At 39.3% G+C, this 20,954-nt stretch overlaps 1 protein-coding gene across 6 annotated transcripts in view; it reads right to left on the reverse strand.

The window, feature by feature from the left end:
* Positions 1 to 20,954, reverse strand: part of RPS6KA2 (ribosomal protein S6 kinase A2) — a 286,999-nt gene that overhangs the window by 45,509 nt on the left and 220,536 nt on the right. For all 6 annotated transcript variants that reach the window (XM_085055349.1, XM_085055344.1, XM_085055346.1 and 3 more), the window contains 5 exons: positions 17,860 to 17,966; positions 10,514 to 10,551; positions 9,654 to 9,796; positions 3,251 to 3,321; positions 2,325 to 2,413 (listed from right to left, as the gene is read on the reverse strand). In XM_085055349.1, the coding sequence (XP_084911475.1) occupies positions 2,325 to 2,413; positions 3,251 to 3,321; positions 9,654 to 9,796; positions 10,514 to 10,551; positions 17,860 to 17,966 (448 nt within the window). The remainder of the gene's footprint in view (positions 1 to 2,324; positions 2,414 to 3,250; positions 3,322 to 9,653; positions 9,797 to 10,513; positions 10,552 to 17,859; positions 17,967 to 20,954) is intronic.

Below are 20,954 nucleotides of genomic sequence, written 5' to 3' on the forward strand. Positions count from 1 at the left end.
ATCCATTAAATAATAATGCTAAATAATAAATAATTTACCTACCTGAGCAGATTCTGGTCTTAGGGCAAGTCCCTTGCCTAAGCTCCTGACAATGTAATGAACTAACACCTTCATTATAAAGTTTCATTTCTGAGATGCTTACTCCTTATTTGCCTGGGTATTCAGTTGGTTTCTTTTAAGAATTTAAAATTATGTTTATCCATGATCTGAAATTTGTCGTACTTCGAGCAGTACTACTGAAGCATTGCTATGCAGATTATTTGAACAGCAAATAGGCTCAGAAAAGAACAGGCAGTGTCCAAAACCAGGGATACCAAAGGAAGACTTTCCATTCCTTAAAAATTTGTCACAAATATTAATATGGACATCAGACTTAAAAATAGAACCAGGCAAACCAGATTACTAAATTTCTTCTTAGTCTTGTCTAACTTGCTTCAACCCTGATAGTTTTTTTTCCATTAACAATCCAAAGCTTCAAAACAAAGTTTCAAAGCAAAATTTCAGAATGCATCATCAATATTTACTTCTGTTAATTCTGTTTGTTAAGATACCAAAATCAGATGGCAAAAAGCATCTATTATCTTTGCAATGTTAAACATTGGATTCTGGAACTAAATGCACTTTCCAGATTTGCAAACTTGTGAAACAATGGCTGAAAACAAGTGTTTGATCCATAATATGGTTCATTTATTTTAGCATGCTTAATTAAGTTTCCAAAGATCTTTCAAAACTGGATGTCTAAGCCTACTTTTCTTTAAATATTATTATTTCTTTCCCAGAAAAAGCTGAAATCCACAAGGTTGAAGCAGTCCTTTTATATACTGACTTCTGTTCAGTATTTAGGGCAACAATTCAAGCTTCTCTTCTTTTGTTATCAACAGGTCCCTTTCCATCTTCCTTTGTGCTGATTCTCAATCAGTTAAAAGAGAGAGTACCTTCAGGAGCTTCCTACCACTATTTCTGAAATATTAAGATCTATTTTTCTGTTACTCTTTTAGATTTTATTTCCTTTGATGTTTGTATTGTAAATAATTTCTTTCTTTCTTTTTTGCTTTCTCCAAGCTTTCCCAGTATTTCAATAAACTTCAGGTTTCAAAACCTTGTCCCCTAGAAATTCCCTGTTATTAACATATGAGGGCTAGAACTGTTATGGCTAAAACTAAGTTTTAGTGAGTAGCTTTTTATTTAAGCACTGGTATCCAGAAACTCCCACTGACTTCACTGGAGCTCCATTTTGGATGGATAGCAACTTGTGAAAAGCCACAAAATGAGAAGAGCAGGATAAAACCAAGAGATAGAGACAGGGAGGAAACAGCAGGAAGAAACAGAGGTGGGGAATGGGAAAAAGTTTGTATTTGGTGCAGCACCTAATTTTTCTAAACAGAGATTAAACCTAGAAATCCCAATACTCTGTTTTTTCTAGTGTCAAACAAATTGCCTGAGAGAAATTGAAACCTGCTGAGAAAATGTGTCTTTCCACTCTCATGCCTGCCAGATATCAGACTACAAGAGCTACCATTTAGATCAAGAGGTAAAACAAAAGGGAGGACATTCCCTCTGCAGGCCATGTGGGATCCCCCCCGGTAGGAGAGAGGCCCCAGCTCCAGGCCTGGCTTGCCACTGCCACCCAGCACTGAGCTAGTGTGGGTTGACACTCATCCCTGTGGGGAACAATGACAAAATGTGCAGTGGAAATCATGCAACAGGTATTTTCCATGGCCTCATCAAATACAATTATTTTTTTAATAAAACCTGTGAGCAAGGGCAGATATAAGATACAAATACAATTATTTTCTTAATAAAACCTGTGAACAAGGGTAGTAAGAGACATGATCTAAACAGGATTATTAACAAAGAGTGAAGTACAAAAGAGATGATGTATTTGGGTAATAAAGAAGAAGGTCTACTGTACGAATGCCCCCAGCTAACAGAATGAGATAGGACTGAAATGCATTTGAGAATAGGAGAGATGGAACTTCAGATTTGCAGCTAAATTATACAGATTTTAAAACACACTTGTTTCTCAATTCCCTATATTATCATATGCAGCAGTTATCTTGAATCATTCATAAAAGCTGGTGGTTTACTCTCCCTCTTTACCAAAAATCAGAAATACAAGTTAATATCATGTTTTAAATTTCAATGCTTTGCCTGTGCTCTTCGCAATTTTCTCAAGTGAAGCTCAAGGTTCACTGTGCTCTAGGAAGGAATGCAAAATGCCACCTAATGAAGAGGATAACCATCAGAAAAGATGAGCTGAGAGAAACCACCATGTGACAAGGCAGGGAGCACACAACCAATGTCCTTATCAAAGGCACACGTACCTAATCTGTTGGAGGGGTTCCTTTTGAAGAGGGCACGCAGCAGGCTCTGGGCTTCTATGCTCAAGAACTGCGGCATTCCCAGCTTGGCTCTGAAAGAACACAACACTTGAAAAGAAAATAGATTTTTCAAGGTTTTTTTCCATCCCACTGTGGCTGAAACAGCGGAACTGTAGCAGTCAGGATAGGCAGACACAGGAAATCAGTGACCAAAGGCTACCTAAGCATAGTGTAATACAGAGTGAGAATCTTAACTTATTCTGCTGAGCTTAAGGAAGGTTTTACCACTGACTTCACTACAGGTAGAGCAGCTCTAATGAATCTCAGAAAAACTTCTGCAACCTAAATAGGTCATTTTCCTACAGCATTTTCCCACTTTTTGAATTTGCTGGAATAAATTTAGGAATCAAGAGGAATTTAAACCATCAAACTGAATGAAAAAAATTATATTAAACTGCATACTGTTAAATAGAATAAAACTTTCCTCTTGGCCATTCACTGCTACCGAAGAAAACCCCCATAATACTGAGTAAAGCTAAGCTTCAAATATTTTGTTTGCATTTGACATTAAATAAATGGGACATCTCAAAGGAAGAGTTGAAACTTGGCAACAACAAAATATTAGATGTCCTGCAGAAATCTGACTTTCCCACATTTGTGGATACTGACATTATCACAATAAGTAAGATAAATTTCTGTTTTAAGGCCCTCTCAGTAATTCACTTCACACATTTTTTTCTGAAGGCAATTTTGGCGTTAAACGCGTGCATCAGCTACGTGTGCCTCATGAAATTCACACCTTGCATAGCTTTGAAAAGTTCATTATGCACATTATTATTCTCTACCCTTCCTATATTTGGGCCCTATGCAGTCTCCAGAGGATAGAGCTAGCTCACAATTAGAAGAACGAAAGCAGTTTTGATACTCACTTGAGAATGAGTGCCATTGTCTCCTTTCTGTCTTTTCCCTGGAAGGGTAATGATCCCGTCAGCATCTCAAACTGTGGAGTAGCAACAGAATGGTAAATCAAATGTGCACTGGGATGGTCTGCATGGCTCATAGACACCATATCCATCTTCTATTTCCATCACAACTGAAAACTTGAGGAAAAGAAATGATCCAACAAGCTGTGCTTCAGAAAAAATGGCACAGCAAGTCTGGATGACTGTTCCATCCCAGAGACTTGTTACAAACTGTTTATACTGATACTTGTTGTCAAGTTTTGGTATGTTTGGAAAGAAGTGTCAAATCTGCTGTTTTTCCTCTAGCGCCCATTTTATGACCAATGCTGGAAATGAGTTATTTGGCTGGAGAGACCCTTAGCCTGCATGGGTATGGCTCTTCTTAGGTGTTTGGCATGGACGATCATGCAGGGAAAATGGACCCAACATGCCACTCCCCATCTTTTTAGGTTGAGTCAAACCACCTTTTTGATTGCATATTTGCACCACTTAGAGATGCCTCTACTATATTTAGCAGGAGAAACAAGCCTAAACCCCACATTCTCAAGGCATTTGAGAGTGCTTTTTCTCTCCTGCTTTGATTCCTCTGGCTCTTCTCAGTGATGAATCTCACAAGTGTCACATTTAACTGAACTCAAATCTCAAAGCGAAACTAAAAAATCATCATCAATTATTTGCCTAACTCATGTGTTGAAACATCAATCAGTTATGGTTCCTTTGAGACAAATTAGTGCTTCAGTAAATTTGACAGGAATTTCACATCTGTAAGAAGGAAAAAAACTCAACAAAATCCCAGCCAAAGAAGTTTGCCTAACTTGGATTCAATACCAGGTCTTTCACACAGTTCTTGCCATGGTGTTTCATGGAGTGGCAGCTGCTTTCTCTGACTAAGGGAGGCTGAAGACTGTGCTTCTCCCAATATAAAGAACATAGCTCAGCTTGGACACAAAGGAGAACAGTGTCCATTGAGGGTAAGGAGAACTGTTACTTGCTTTTGTCTGTGACTTAGGCTTTGGATCTCTCTGACTATAATAAGAGTCTAATAACTAATATTCATTGCTATAATCAAATATCTGTTAAAGCAGGAAAGAATCTTCAAACCTTATGTAGTTTTTCTATCTTATCCCACAAGAAACAGCAGTGCTCCAAGAAAGCACATTTATGCTAAGAAGGATCCTTTCATTACCAAAACTTGTGTCAGACTGCCCCACAACCTGATTCTTCCTTTTGCCCAGATTAAAAACAGATATACCATAAGAAAAAGATAGGAAACAGAAGAAAACTAATGACGAGAAACTGTGATGCTAATTTTGGGTGAAGGGTAGAGGAGAGGTTTAGAAGCCAGATAACTAATTGAATATAGTTAATTGAAGGATTAATCTTCATTAGTAACAAATTACCTCAAGGCAATAAAACCCACAGTAGAAACAGGAAAAAAACACTTTTAAAAAGTGCACATGGCTGAAAAATATAAACAAGATTTGGAGAAAACATATGTATTAACTTCTGCTTGGGTTAGGAGAGGCAAGAAAAGAGCTGCGTGGTTGAGCTGGAGGAAAGCAGCTCATCTTCTATAATGAAACTTAATGGGGGAGAATTTTTAAACCTGCCTAGATGGCACTGAAGCTTAAATACCATTTTCAAAGTGATTCTGACCTGTTTGAGCCTTAGTCCTAATAAAAGTGTTCAGATGTACTGAGAATGAGGGGCAGAGAACATTGCTTCCCAGGGCAGCAGCAGAAATGGTACAGACTGTACCAAATCCTCATAATTTCTAGAGCGTTTATGCTCATGGTAAGTATCTAATGCTCACTTACAGTTGCTCATGTCACTTTGCTGCTATAATAAATCTAATTTAGCAGCAGCAACAATGGCTGCTCTGTCTCATTTACAGTGGCATAAATGGGCTTGACACTGCTGATGCAGATGATACAGATATAAGCAACTGCTTGGTCAGTGACTACGTGGGAAGCAACTGTAGTTCTCACCCACCACAGTATCCCAGGAATACCTGAAAATGCACCATGGCTGCAATGGACAGAAACCAGAGGGAAGGAATTTGGAAGAAATTTAAGTTGCAGGAGGGAGCAGGGGGAATGAGTGTCCTGGAGGCTGCAGGGAATATTCCCTGTGATGCTGTAATGGCCAGCACTTTGTTACCGCACGTCTCCAATTGCGCAGGCCTGATGTTGAGTTGAATTCAGGTCCAGAAGAAATGCACTTAACATCAATATTTAAACTGAAATGCAGCTATGTAAGTAGCTTTTTACTTCAATGAACTTAGCTAAGCAGCATCTGGAAGAAGGCATTAGCTTCTCAATTGCAAAATGGTCCTGACTAAATGTGTTGAAGGTTAAAAATGAAAGGACGAGATTGAAAAATATTTTTAAATAGTTCATCTCATCAGTTAAAGGCACCATTTCACTGCACAACCACCTGTCTTCCTGCTATTTTTCCAAAAAATCAAAAATCTCGCTAAACATGAACATAAAAACAGAAGTGAGAACTTGCTGTTGACACCCTTGCACATAAATACAGAGCTGTATGGGTCACAGCAGGTTGAAAAGAAGCTGAGCTTAGAGGTGAATGAACTCTGTAGTATTTTTGTCTGTTAAAGCAGTCCCTATAGTTTTGCTGGGAGACTCAACTTTCATTCTCCCCACTTCCTTATCTGTATAAACCATCTGCTTGCTCCTTCCTTCCCACTGATTCATTTCCTGGGTGTTTTGGAGGGCCATCTTCTGTTACACAGTAGTTCAGAAGGCTGCACCTCCCTCCAACCTTGACTTCCTTTCGGTACCAATATTCGGCAAGAAAGGCAAGTATTCTTTGTTCCAGTTCAGCTGCCTACTAAGAGAACCACAGAATTAGGCTTAATGGGAAGGGAGCTCTGGAGTCACGGAGTCCAACCCCTCTCTCCATATACTATGCAGTGCTTCCTTTCTCTAGTTTTCAGGGCAGTTTCCAATTTCAGTAGGCAAAACATGAGCACTTCCCAGAAGATACACATGTGGGAAGACCTGGGAAAAGAGGGCCATATTCCTGAGGAAATGGATTCAAGAAGTGACCCTGGAAGGTCACTGAGGAAGATAATGAGAAAAAATCCTCAGCCTGGGTAAATACCATATGAGCCTTCTGAACAGACGGAAGGAGAGCAGGTTGTACAAACTAATTCAACCCAAGTCTGCTGAAGTATTGTGAGCATAGGATAAAACACCAAGTTACAAAGAAACTTGACACCACTTAGTTTTGGCAAACAGAGAGAGACACTCTCATCAGAATGGCCAGGTTCTCCTTTCAACAATTCCAGTCATTTTCCAGGTATCTGAGAACTGCTGAAGCACTCAGTTTAATCATTTGCAAAACACATTAAATAGTCTTCATTATTATCTGGGTGTGAAACATAATGAATTAGTGCTCACAAAGGCTTGAATCCCTTAACATAGCAGCAAAAACAAACATTCAAAACAATGCTCATGAAGACCATCTCTTGCACTGGGAATATAACAAATGGGATTTTGTAAAAGAAGACTGTAATACTTTGATGTCTTGCATTGATTTTTCCAATGCCACTGTATAGCCACTACAAAATTACTACAGAGCTGAATATTTTGCATATCAAAGGGACATTTTCTTTTGTTGGGAAGACTTTGCTACTTGCTGACATATATGAACACATTTCTTCTTATTTGGGACTGCCTATCAAGTCATCACAGTCATTTCTCTAATTGTGTTCCCCTCTCTGCTCACATGACTCTCAAAGGTGTACAGTGGTTTTTTCCTGTCCTGAAAGAGATACAACTTCCATAAGGTCTGTGACCTTGTAAATCAGCTGGTAGGATAAGCTACAAAAGCACTGCTTTGTGAGGCTTCCAGGAGATTTGTATATGTTAGATCATGCAGACCAGCTTATGTGGGCTTCAGAGATGGCAGTGTGGCATCAAGGTTCTTGCAGTGCAGCTGAAAAGGTATTAGTTATAAATCCAAATTTTAAAAAATTTAGGCCAAACACTTGTTCATGCAGATCTCTTGATGCAAAACTTTTGCAGAGTATATTCTATCCAAAATCTCCAATGCAGTGAGTACAATACAGAAAGGCAGAAAATGAAAACTGTCTGGTCATGATAAACCATATAAATTCACCAGCACAACATCATGGCTGGGTTTGAGCAGTCATCACCACACATTGAATGAGAAGCAGGCAGTGTCTTCTGTAATGCTGGAAAGGGCAAATTTTAAGATTTGTGTGGTATACCCATTGGCATACTGTAAGCTACCTTAAAATAATTCAAAAAACTGAGCAGAAAAAAACAGAGCAGGTAACAGTGTCAGTTATGTAGCCTGTGTCAAAGACCTGGCTGGTAGTATATGAAGTTTTACTGCTGTTGATAGTAAAACCCCTGGTGAACAAGAATTCAAGAAATAACTTATAATGTAATTCATAAATGAGAGCAGAATTTAGTAACTTTCAGACAAGTTTGTTTTGCTATTAATAATCAAAACATGCCACATTTATAAGGAGTCTGCAAGGATCACTCAGTTTGATTCTAGCCTGTGCCCTGGTCAATGCAGGTTGGCAAGAAGCTGCCAGCACAACCCAACTCTTCATACTGAAGCATTAATCTCCCTTCATCGAAACGAACAGACAAGTGAGACTTTGGTTGCTCTGGTGATAAGGAGGACACAGGCCATGTTATAACTCTGCCTAACGTGTTCCCTTTTTTGATAAGAATTTTAGATATGATAAGTACACTATCACATACACTTCCTTTCAATCTATGCATATTTCATCAACTGGCATGTTTTCTTCGTCTATTTTACGTCATACTGCAAAATGCTTAGGAAGAAATGCTAATAAATCATTTGAATGCCATTTAATTATCTTCAGTTTTTCAGACTTATAGAAAAACAGCTTCCCTAAAAGAACATGCAAGTGACAGAACAAGGAAAACAAGGAGAACAAGGAGACAAAAGCAGAATGAAAGACAGCATCAAGAGATCTTCCCACATGTTTAGTGTGTGAAAATATACTTAAATGTCGAAAAGGAAAAAAGTTGAACCGGTCGACATATTTTCATATTTTTCTCTAAGATGTCTGGTAACACTTAAAGGCTTAAAGCATTAGCTTGGAGTTTAAAGGGTTTTACTTTCTTTAATTCATCTCCTTTTATAGGGATTCTTATCTTTTCTAATTTTAATATGCTGAATCCTTAGGGGAGAGTTGAAAAGAGCAGTGGAAAGAAAAAAAAAAAAAAGAATGCCTAGCAAAACCCAGGGAGGAAGCAGTCTGGTTTATTAAAGAGTTTATTAGCTGGTGAAAGAAAAAACAATCTAAACACCAAATGCACCATCATTTAATGGGAGACAGAGAGTGAGAAGACACAGCTACCCTCCAAAACTAAACATACAATAAAAAAGTTAAAGGGTAGGGATATATTTATTCTATGAGACATAACCTATTGATTTTCCTGAATAAACGTAGATGGTTCAGGAGTGCTGAGCGTTCACAAATGGATTTGTGGCTACAGGAGATAAGAATGTTCCACTCCCTTTATAATGCAGGCAATAAATTACAATATTTATGCAGATTAACTCCTGCCAACATGTTGGATCAGTGATGTAGGCCCTCCCCATCACAAATTTTCACTGTTTTTCACATTGCTTCCTATATTTACTTTCTCTGGTGGCACCAGTTGTCCACTTTGGGTAAACAAAATTTAAACAAAGTCTATGAATTTTGGTATGCAGTGTAATATACAGCCACCAAAAAAAGCCTCCATGGCACAGGAAATGGTGCTGTATTGGAAGAGCACATTGCTTTGCTAATTTCTGCTTCTGCCCTGGTTCTGCAGGGAAGCTGTGACAACCATGGTGAGGTGTCCTGTGAGCCACAGCTGCCTGCTGGTGGCCACACCCTGAGCACTGGGGCACACCTGCAGCCTGCACACTTCAGGAGAGAGCAGCACCACCTCCATTATCCAAACATATCCCCGTGAGAGTAACAAGTACCTGGTGTCTGGGCTCAAGGGACAGCACTGTGCTTGATAAACAGTGCTGCAAATATCTGCTATCAAAAGCTTATACTGTATGTACAGCTTTTAAAAATCACAGTGTCACAAACCAAATTCTTAATCTTTTCTTCATTTCCCTCAGAAACAACAGCAGACAGATTGAAGAGGTTGGAGGGGTGCAGGGTGGGGGGAGAAGGTTAACATATGAACATGTAATTTTAGAAGGCTGGCTAGAGGAGAGTGCAATACTCTCTGAAAAACCTTCCTGATACTGCGATTATTATCTGAAGGGTCTGATCCCTCCTACAAACCACCGTTACAGCCACCCCTCCAACAAACAAGCACAATTTTTGCATTACCATGAGCACGCCAAAAGACCACCAGTCGGCACTTTGCGTGTGTCCTCGCCGGTTGACCACCTCTGGGGCCATGTACTCTATCGTCCCGCAGAATGAATATGCTCTCTTGTCATGGTCGATGGCTTCTTTACTCAGACCGAAATCTACATAAATTGAAGCAAAAAAGACTAGTCAGGTCTCTAAAAATTATTATTTATGCCTTTATTCACTTTATCTGTTTGAACAAAACACACCAACCAGCTGGGGAAGTGCCCTTCTGTCTGTGTGCAGAATGAGGCCACAGACAGGTGTGTGCTGGAGCCCTGCCTACAGGGCTGGCACTTTTTAATACACCCTGAAAGTAGGCATTGCATTTTCTCTGTTCAGAATGAGATTCTGGCCCAAAGCAGATGCGAGAGTTAAGTAAGGAGAAATATACCGTTAAGTTTTGGTGAAGGCAGTGCTGGTGAGGTTTCTTGCTCAGATAGCCAAAGTATAAAGAATAATAATCCCAGATTACACCAGTGAAAAGGATGGCTAGACAGGAACTCCAGAGTGGCAAAAGGATGTCTTCTCAGCCAGCCTCTGCCTGCAGTAAGCAATCACATTGGAAGCATCCTTCCATCTGCAGTGGTAGGCAGCCAAACCTGCCTGCTTCACATCAGTCAAAAGCACAATTTTACTAAGAAAATGCTATGTTCTCCATGTGCTGTGCAACATGGGGGTTTGAAAAAACAGACAGAGAAGCCCAACACTCAAACTCTTCTGGCTTCTACTTTTTGTAAGCAAACTCCTTCCAACCAAAGACCAGGATGCATGGAACATACTGCAGAAAACAATCATCAGCTTACAGACATGAAGTTTTCTTGTTCCTCACATACCTGTTATCTTAATGTGACCCTCTTCATCAAGAAGAATGCTATAAAGCAAAAAAGAAACATTCATTCATTAGCCAGGCATAGAGTGCAGTTAAAAACCATGAATTAAAAAAAAATGTTTAAATCAGGTAAGGAGATATGCAAGATTCAAATACTTTTATAAACAAAACCTTCTTGGATTCTGTGGCCTCAGAAAGAAAAATGAACCTCAAAGGTCTGCCTAATCTCATGTCTGAAGAATGCACAGCCTGAGGCAGTTCCATGAGAAGCCTCCTCCTTGCTCCATAGGATGTTCACGGTGGGCATGCAAAGAGAGCTCAGAAGGAACACTGTGTTCAAAGCCAACAACTGCAGAGTATATGCTTCCAGCAGGAGAAGGAGCTACAGGTTTTCTGTTCTTGTCAGAAGAAAAGGCAATCACACAAATAATCAGGGCTTGGACTCACTGGACCTAAAATTAAGTCTAAAGCTTCACGGTGAAGTAATAAAAGTTATTGTAGAGCACAATGACTAGTCACAGCCCAACTGCATGGATCTCAGCCTCTGCTTATTTTCTGTCCAGAAGCACATTTGAAAATTCAGCCTGGATCCCGAATTCAAGTGTTCTCACATTTGCCACCTGCCAACATGTTTTTTTCTCACAACGGCACTCCAACATTTCTGTAGTTCACAAAAATCAGTGCTAGTTTTTGTGGAAATAAGAAGGAACATGAAATTTGAAAAATAATGGTTTTGGTAAATAAATAGTGACACAGTAATGAAGGTGGTGTTTCTTCAATTCTAGTTAGATTTACTATTTTTCTTTTTAAAATGATCTAGCAAGGTGACAGCTATTTTTATCTTCCTCTTCTCTTAGAGAATCACTTTAATCCAATTATTCAGGAAGAAAATAGGACAGAAGTGAACCAAATATAACAGGCTATACTTTGTGAAAAGTTTTGTCTCTACTGAAACATAATTGAAAAGAGATGCTCTTCTGTCAATCATTTATGTGCTTAGAAAAAGCTGTTGTGCCATTCAACAAAGGCCAGCAACTAAGTCAGTACTATGATTCCAATAATAGAAGCCTTTCCTTCTTGATAAAAGCATCTTACCTTTATTCTTTCTCCACAGTTTTCTTGAAGACACAAAATTTTCAAGTACTAGTCTATAACAGGCATGTTTAAATGTATTTTTGTGACTGCAACCCCTAAACCTGTGCTTCAGAAGAGACCAGAATAAAACAGCTGCCAGTGGGGAAGTGAGCATGAATATATGAACTCCCCAGACCTGGATCTGAAAAAATAGCATGGGGGAATAGAGATCTCAGAAAACATCCAAAATTCTGCCCCACACCCAAGGAGCCCCTGTAAACCACAGTGCAATTCATAGATTCTGGAAGTTTCCCCAGAAACATTCAATAGATGTTATATTTCATAATTTCCTATTGAAAATCCATGCTGCTTCTGTAAGTATATGATGTAAATTTCCCATCCCTTTGCCCTGATTAGAGGGTTCACACTTTACCCTTATTTAAGGGATGGAGGCAACACCAACACAGCTATCAGACAGATAATACTGTCTGAGGTTGAGTCAGAAACATACAGCAACATGTTCTCATACTCAGTGTTTGCACGAGCAGCAAAATGAATGGATCCAACGGATGTGTATCCTCTATCCCCTAAAAAGTGATCTTCCCTCCTCCATCTCATGTTCCCTAACCACCCTTCTACCATGCCCTCAGCTGCTGGCAGCTTCCTCTGTGGCCCCTGGCAGCACCCTTTGGACATCTGGGTGCTTCCACATTTGCCATCCGGCAGCACAATTAATGCTACAGTTACTAACTGAAGATTATATTTCATGTAAAAGGAAAGCAATATGCTAATAGCAAGAAAAAAAAAAAAAAGGCAGTTGTTGCACTGAATTATTTTAAAGTGAAATTAAGAAGCAAAGAACAAAGTACCTGGTTCTAAGAATGCAAATTACAACAAGAGACAAATAGTTTTCCTGTGACTGTAGAAGCAAACTTATGATCTGATCGTACTCTGTAGTCTCTTTTTATCTTTATCACTTTACATTCCTTTTTATCCCACCATGTCCATGGAGAAATTCTATTGTGAGAATCACAATTACTTTATCTATGGTTTGGTTTGCAGGATAAACAATTCTGCAATAAGATAGTATGATTCTGTGGAAGGGAATAAAGAACCAGAAGTTGTTAATATGATTCAGGCTTAAGAATAATCTTTTGCCTAAATTAATGTTTTGAAATTATGAAAACCATAAAAAGTAGACTACTTTTAAATGCTAAACTCAGTTACAATCCCACTGAATGATAACCTTCAGCTAGGAGTTTTTTCATTTTATTTGTTCAGTCTAAGGCTTGAGTGCTTTTACGGGATACTGTCATTGTCAACCTTCTCTTCAAAACAGTAATAACGGTTATTAGGTGAAAAACATACCAACATCATAAATAAGTGAACCACATATAGGCTTGGAACAAAAAATGCCACAAAATCAGGGTGTTCCTTAGAGAAGAGGAGACTGAATGGAGACCTCATCACAGTCTACAGCTTTCTCAAGAGGGGGAAGGAGGGGCAGGCACTGATCTCTTCTCTGTGGTGACAGTGACAGGACTGGAGGATGGCCTGAGTCTGTGTCAGGGGAGGTTTAGGTTAGTTATTAGGAAAAAGTTCTTCACCCAGAGGATGGCTGGGCTCTGGAACAGGCTCCCCAGGGAAGTGGTCACAGCACCACCCTGACAGAGTTCAAGTGTTTGGACAATGCTCTCAGACACATGGTGTGACTCTTGTGATTGTCCTGGGGATGTTCTATCACTCTATGGTTGAACATCTTAACATCAGGATCATCCCAGAAACATTCAAACTGCTTCCACTGACCTCAGTTTAAAAGTATGCCTTCAGAAAATAAAGGCTGGAAATCTCCATGCTAGAGGCTGGAGCAGCTAAATTAGCAGCAGGGGAACGACATACCGAGTTACAGTAGAAGCCTCACAGTATAGCTGGGACTGCAAACTCCACAGTAGTTTTCTGCTACAACTTTTATCACAGGGGTAAAAACATTTTGTTATGTGTTGTTGACATTGTTTTATATCATGTCTTAAATCAAGGCCTGAACAATTCTCTCCCATTTCTCTCTCTTTTATTTTTGGTTTTGAGTCATGTCTTTTGGGCTTCACTTTGAGCTCCAGCATTCCTAAATCAATGTGAAATTCTGCCAAATCTAATAAAGCTGGAACTCTGGGGTTGGTTTGGTTGAGTTGTTGGGTTTTTGGGGGTTTTTTGTTGATTTTTTTTGGTTGGTTTTTTTAAATTTAATTTTTTTTTTAATGATCTAAGTTTCTTTCTAAGTGAGAGCAGTTTTGCAGACGATTCAACCCACACTTTGTTTTTCAGAAACTGTAGCCAAATTTTCATGTTGGAAATAAAACGTGGGACTTTATGAAATGTTTTATTTCATTGCACATTTTGCTATGAAAGCACCAGATGAAGTAGTCAAATATCTATTAAAGAGAACAAGATTCTCACAAATTGTGTTTTGTGATACTTCAGTGTTTGCATGACCTCATACCTATCTCATGACCCCATGCTATCTCAGCCTGCTGAATACAAAAGCTCCCATTTTTCTATTTTGGTATATTTAATATCTTGATTGTGCAGTTCTTAAGTAAAAATGTGCCTCACCAGGTAAGTAACTCAGTGGCTCTCAGTGTGACTGAACAATTACTTTGTTCCACAAGGGATGCCACTGAAATCACCAAGACAACTCAAGGAGAATTTGTCTGCAACAATTCAAGATAAATGTCTGCCTGTTCTAAACAAGACTTTAACCAGCAAGCTCAATTATTTGTCTTTCTGAAGTAAGTACAGCTGACTTGAGAACAACTCCCAGTTGCACTTGAAATTAACTCATAGCTTTGAATTGTTAACATGGATTTTTGCTCAGGGAATCTTAAAAAATAAAAAGACAAACCTTAAATTTTAATGTACTGAGGGTTCTTCCAAGTGGTTTGAACAGTGCTATTTTCTAACTTTTTTTTCCCCTAAACAATTCCAGTGAGCTTCATTTTAGCATACTAACAGAGCTGACAAGCAAACTCAAACCTATCAGCAGTTACTTTTAGGAGCTTCTGAAGAACAGCAAAAGCATTGAACAATGAAAGGTCAAATGCAGTGTCTATCTTTAATAAAGGGGGAAGAGAGAGAGAGAATTGGTAAATTACAAACTAATTAATTTATCTCCAGTTCTGCAAACCTGACAGAGCAAACCTCGTACTGTAATTATGCTGGTAATGCCTCTCCTGAAGATGTGTGCGCGTGATTCTGCACGTTGCACTTCGAAGGTGATAGGAATTGAGGGAAACCAAAGACAAGGAACAGGAATGATTGAACACCTATAAAGACTGACTAGTGGAGAAGAGTTCAGTAGCTGGATTGTTTAAGGTACAGGAGAGGGTCTAAGGACAAGGATGTTCTCACAATGCCCTGAGGCTGCTGCTGAGAGCAGAACAAGCAGGTTGGGGCATCTAGGAAGACAGGCCAAGGAGCAGTGCTGCTGCAGTGGCAGCAAAGGAATTTCAAACTAGCTATTAGGAGCAATATTCTAGATGAACAACTGGTGGAGCACTGCCAAGAGGCCTCCTGTGTAGACCATGGAGTCTCCACCAGCTGTTTTAATCCTATGTCAGCAACTCACCTTTAATGGTCTTGATACATTTGACCCAGCCAGGGGGCAAAGAGAGGATTACAAAATCCTGGGATGGTCCTAATTTCCTTTTATTGTCTTACTTAGAAAGCTATTCTTTCCCAGATTTAAGTAAAAAAATTAGCATTTTTTCCCCTTGCGAGTAATTTTTTTATTCTGATGTATTTATTTCTTTAATGTAAACCTTAAGTTCCAGCAAAATCGAGGGCTGTCATGCTTTGCTGTCCTAGGTGTGACTACACATAGGCTTTGTGCTTATAGAGCTATTTTTAGAGAATATGGTTTTCAGTCAGAGGTCTTGCTTTATCTCCAGGTATGAACTTCTGGGTCATTCCCTTTCCTATACAACAGTTATATTCATGTAAACTAATTTTATACTCTGGCACTTGGATCCAAATGAAACTGTATTACATTTAATCCATTTAACTGTACATCAAAGACCATAAACCATATATACAAAAGTTAGAAAATGCAAGAGTGAGGGCTGCCACCTTAATTTAACAGTAATTTATACAGTAATCTTGCTGTATAAAGATCTTCAGTTACATGACGGTAATTTTTATTTTCTTCCAGGGAAACCTTGCCTCAGCTGGCGAGTGGTAACATTCACGGAGGGATTTTAGCAGAGCAGTGCAGTGAAAGGGATGGCTGGTCTCAGCTGAGACGAAAATACAGAGAAAACTGGATTCTATCTGTACCTTTTCAACATGCCTCTAAGTGACAATGACAAATCAGTGACACCTTCCTTCCTTAGATGAGCTCTAATTTCTCGATTCAGTGATCCCTCATTTGAAACACTGCAGCTTGGTTTGCAGAAATTTGAAGTGCTCTCACTTGCAACTGGAGTCATTGAGGGATGTGTTTTGAGATGCTAAGTGACACTTCCTGCTGAGAACTATGAAAAATCCAGCTCTCAGTATCTCAAATACAACGAACAGTTTTGACATATGTTTAATTTTCTCCTTGGTTTCTAACTTCTTCTAAATCTAAAAATTACAGCATTTCCCTATAAATCTAACAGCACTGTGACTTATATCTCAATATCCAAGCTCATGTCTGGATATCTTCTAATAGCAGATTCATATATCATCTGTTATCTCAAAAATCAGCTTCATCTAACATCAGAGAGAAAAGCAGTGCTTGATTCATACTAATGTTCACTAGAATCAAAGTTTCAAACTGAAAAGCTATAATTTGAGTTATTCTATTGTGTACATGTTTGCTGATGCTGAATGGATAAACCAGCAATTCAGAATAAAGTTGAAACCAAGGAGCTGCTGGCAGCCAATGCAAGAGTCTGTGGCAGTGGCAGCTGGGGTATGACCACTGCCTACCTGCATTTCGTGTCAGGAACAAACCAGTACTTTTCTCCCTCGTTGTTTAATTTGGAGGATGACCTTCCATGTTTTCCAAAGAGTCTGGTTTCCAGTTTTGCTTGCATACATGGGCAAGACTGGAAAATTTGGTCAACTGCAAAAAGCCCTCTACTCCAAAAGACTGAGAGCTCTTGCTACGAACATCTGTTGAATTTGCATACTACTACTACTACTACTACTACTACTACTACTACTACTACTATTTTTCTAACCTAAACAAAATATTGAATTTAAAATTTAAATCACATAGAACTGTAATGTGGATGAACAGTCTCCTCCCCTTCAACTTCTCACCAACAAAGTCCATCTCCCATTACTTTTGGTCTCATGTTTTTTCTGTGAGAGTGAAATCTGTAACACTCCATTTAAAGAAAGAGCTGCATACTTTTCAGTTTGATGTCACAGTAGGAAAATGCTGCTGTGTTGTTAGACTTTGAAAGTGTAAACATTTGCCAAATGGAATGCCCTCAGTGGTTATATTTTATAAATGCTGGTGACCATTACATTAAAAACTAACTTTGAAATGTTGCAGCTTGATTTATTTGAGTCAGCATAGCAGATGCAGGCAAAGCACCAGGCAAAGAGCATAGAATAAAAATAGTATCCTGTCACTCCCAGTGATAGCACTGAGGGTGTCATTTGCTCTACTGATGTATTGCAAATAAAAAAAAGAGAAAGCAAAACTAGGACCACATTATGTGTGAAAAATAGCTGCAAATATAAGTGAGAACATGTATTTTGGAAAGTATTTTGCATAGTCAATACAAGTGTTTTAAAAATCCCGCCTATCACATCTCACATGAGTTAATAGGCACACGAGTTTTCAGACATGCTCATTTACTTTGAGTAACAGTTACAATAAAGCTGAATGGTGCCACAAGACATTCCATATAAACTGGAAGTGGAGTTGATTTAAATGGTTTACACTGCATCAAGGGGCAGGCCAGAATAAATGCTGCAAACAGAGAATGGTGCCATTAAATTTAAAGTCACAGGAATCTCAATTCTCTGCTGAGATCATTCACAAAACTGAAGGCCAGGCACATAGAAGTCCCACCATACTGGTCACAGTCAAAATATTTGGCCTCGTGCTAAAATGGTATGACAGAAAAACCCTTCTGCTGTTAGGGAAGGTCTCATGTAGAGTCTCACGAATAAGAAGGAAGGCAGAGCCTCTTGCACCTTCCCATTTAGTAGCATGACAAGAAGTGGAAGCAAGCTAATAGTTCATGTATTTATGTTTCAGTTCCCTTTTCCTTGTTAACTTACTTTTCTGGTTTTAGATCTCTGTAAATAATTCCAAGACCATGGAGGTGGTCTAATGCCAAGGCCAGCTCAGCTAAGTAGAACTTGACATCCTCTTCTGTAAACATCACCTAGAGAGAAGGAAGAGAAAACCACATCTATTTATCGGACAGTGGTGGGCTGGCTTGCCTTAAACAGACACTGGGAAGGAACTGTCTAACCTGAGAATGCTGGAAGGACCATCATATCAGGTTCAATTTTCCATAATTTGTCTGAACTGACATTAACAATTCTTACCAGATTCTCCTTTATAAAACAAAATTTGATCTGTTGAGTACTTCTGTTCCTTAAATATACTGCTCTCATTCATCTGTTTGATCTGTTTAGATGACATTATGTCACAATAATAGAAATAAGTTATAATTCCTTAGCCTTTGGAAATGAACAGCAAAATTAAACACATTCAGTGCAGCCCATATTACTTTCAACACCCTTAACTTGCTAAAATCTTGGCATTTGATTACCAAATTCCCACAAAATATCATGGGAAAACCTTTTTGGGGAAGTGAAATACTTCCAAATCTGAGCAGAATACACAGCATGAAGAGAGTCAGAGATGGATTTAAAATCTCATGCCTTGGAGGTTCAAAGAATCTCAGTGCAGACACCCTCAGCAGTGATGTGCTGCCTAACATCCGGGGCTTGATGAGGTGCCAGCTGAAGACAGTGTTTTCTGTAGCTGATACAGACACTGCTAACACTGAAAGCTGTGTTTTAGGTAAGCAGAAACTTCTGTAATCAAAAACCACTAAGCTCTGAAAAACTCAGATGGCAAGAAACCCCTTTGGTCCAAATTCCATTATATCTCAGATGTTCTCTCTAATTATGTTTCAATATGCACAGAGGTAATAATGCAGAAAAAGAAGCTGATATATTGGATACACAAGTGTGAATATTATGCATGACAGAAGTAAAATGAGTCAGCTCAATACAAATTTACTTGTCACATGTAAATTCTACAGTAAAATTTGCAGAGCATAATTTTAAAATTAAGTCTCTGTTCTCAGAAAGGGGTAGCCAAAATATCTGAGTGCTCTGAGAAGCTCCAGGCAGCTGAGAGAAAAAAGATGATTCAGAAAACAGATGTCACATAATATAATTAAGAATTTCCCTGCAAAGGATAGAAACAAAAACACAAAGAAAATAATAAACAAATACACAACCAAAAACTCTAAAAATGTAATTGTATTGAATGTAAAAACTGTATTAATTTTCAAAATAAATTTAAATTATTTATAAGGTTTGAAATAAATAATTTAGGCAAGAAATTAAATCAATAGAATCAAGGAAAATCTAATCTATATGTATAGATCTAGTTAAATTCATATGTCTCAAAAAGACAGAGCAAGAAAAAGCAAGCTTTTCATGCACGCATGCAATATATGTATCTGGGATCTGACTGAAAGTCCTCTGAAATCAATACCTTTGAACCAAATCTATAATAAAAAATTGCAAACAGTTCAAGTTTTCCCAGAACTTCTTCCCTTGCAATACCTTGCCCCTAAACAGCTGCAAAGTATAGGCAGACAAGGTGAACTGCAAACACTGAAAAAAGTACATTTTTACTGTCAACTTAAGAGGACTCATTCCTGATGGTATACAGAGGAGAAGTCGGTGAATCGCCCTGGAAAAGCTTTGGAGAAAATGTGAAACTTTAAAGAAGTACAAAGTCTGAGCTGTTATCTTGCACTTTTGAGTTCCCTGGCTGAGCAGAACAGGGACCTGCCCTCTGCAGGCAAGAGTCACATTTTCTGTCTTCTTCCATGAAACTGGAGGGGCCCTTGCTGAGATGGCAGTGCTGCCTCGCTAATAAAACTAATAAATTGGTCTCATGACAATAGGGGAAGGATATTTAAAATTTAAATTTTTCAAATCTTTTTCCTGATATACAAAATAAATGCAACCAGGGACAGAATATTTATACAAGGATCATTACTCAGCAGTGTAATTAACTTGTTACCAATGTCTTCTTGCATTAGCAAACAAGCCTTAAAAGCAAATACTTGGAGTCCCAAGCTGCAGTGCACAAAGCAGCCCCCTGCATGGCACTGAATCACGAACTGAATGGGGGGGTGGGAGGAGCTAGGGAACTTTTGACTGAAAATACTGTTTTCACAGCTTTTTTTGTCCATCAGTAGCTCCCCAAATCCAAGAAGAGCAGCAGAGCTTCCCCTCAAGACAGCATTTGAAAGGTCCCTGTGTTTAAAGACGGTGTGATAAGTGGTTGCTTGCACCCCTGTCCCCACACCCTGGAAAGTACCAAGGGCTGGGGACATTGTCAGTGACAGAGAACAGGGCACAGACAACTGCAGGGCAGCTATCCTGCCTCATTGGAGCCTCCTGCACTCCTGCAGGGATCTCTCTGTGACTGCTGGCTCACAGAGGTGTTTGGAGATGCAGGAAAGCACTAAATGAACCCAGCAAACCTACTGCAGCTGCTCCATGGCTATCAGCGAGACTCGGGTTTTGGATGTTCCCTGCCTGCAGCAGTCTCTCCCCAGGGGCATGGCATGCAGAGGATGGGAGGGATGAGAGCCTGGGGAGGAGATGGAAGCAGCAACTGCTCCTGGCAGGCAGAAGGAGGGCAGTGAGGGCTGTGATAGTCAACCTCCCATGCCTGGAGTGGTGCGTGGCCCTCGACCTGCTGCCGCAGCTGCTGCAGGGCTCAGCCCTGACCCACAGCCATCTCTTCCCTCTGCTGGCAGCGTCTGTGTTTTTCCAGTGGTTCTGTGCTCACCCCGAAGGCAAAATGTATTGTGGATTGATTTCTCAGACTGTTTATCATCACATCCAAGACTTATTTTGAAAGCAATGAGTCTGGGCCTATTCTGCTATGGGAATGGCTTAGCAGTGAGTGGTGCAGTTTTCTCTGACAGTGATGCCTGTATGGTACCTGCTGCATTACCTATGGCAGAATTCAAATACAATTAGTAAGAACCCACTTCAACATGCAAGATGAGACAGCTCTATTACATCTATATATAGGACTATTCCCAAGGACATTTTGCATTACCAACAACTCAATCTGAATTCTGAAAATCCAAGACAGTCTTCGATTT

Source organism: Lichenostomus cassidix, chromosome 3 (genome assembly GCF_008360975.1).
Source record: "Lichenostomus cassidix isolate B80296 chromosome 3, HeHo_3.0, whole genome shotgun sequence".
NCBI classification, from domain to species: domain Eukaryota; kingdom Metazoa; phylum Chordata; class Aves; order Passeriformes; family Meliphagidae; genus Lichenostomus; species Lichenostomus cassidix.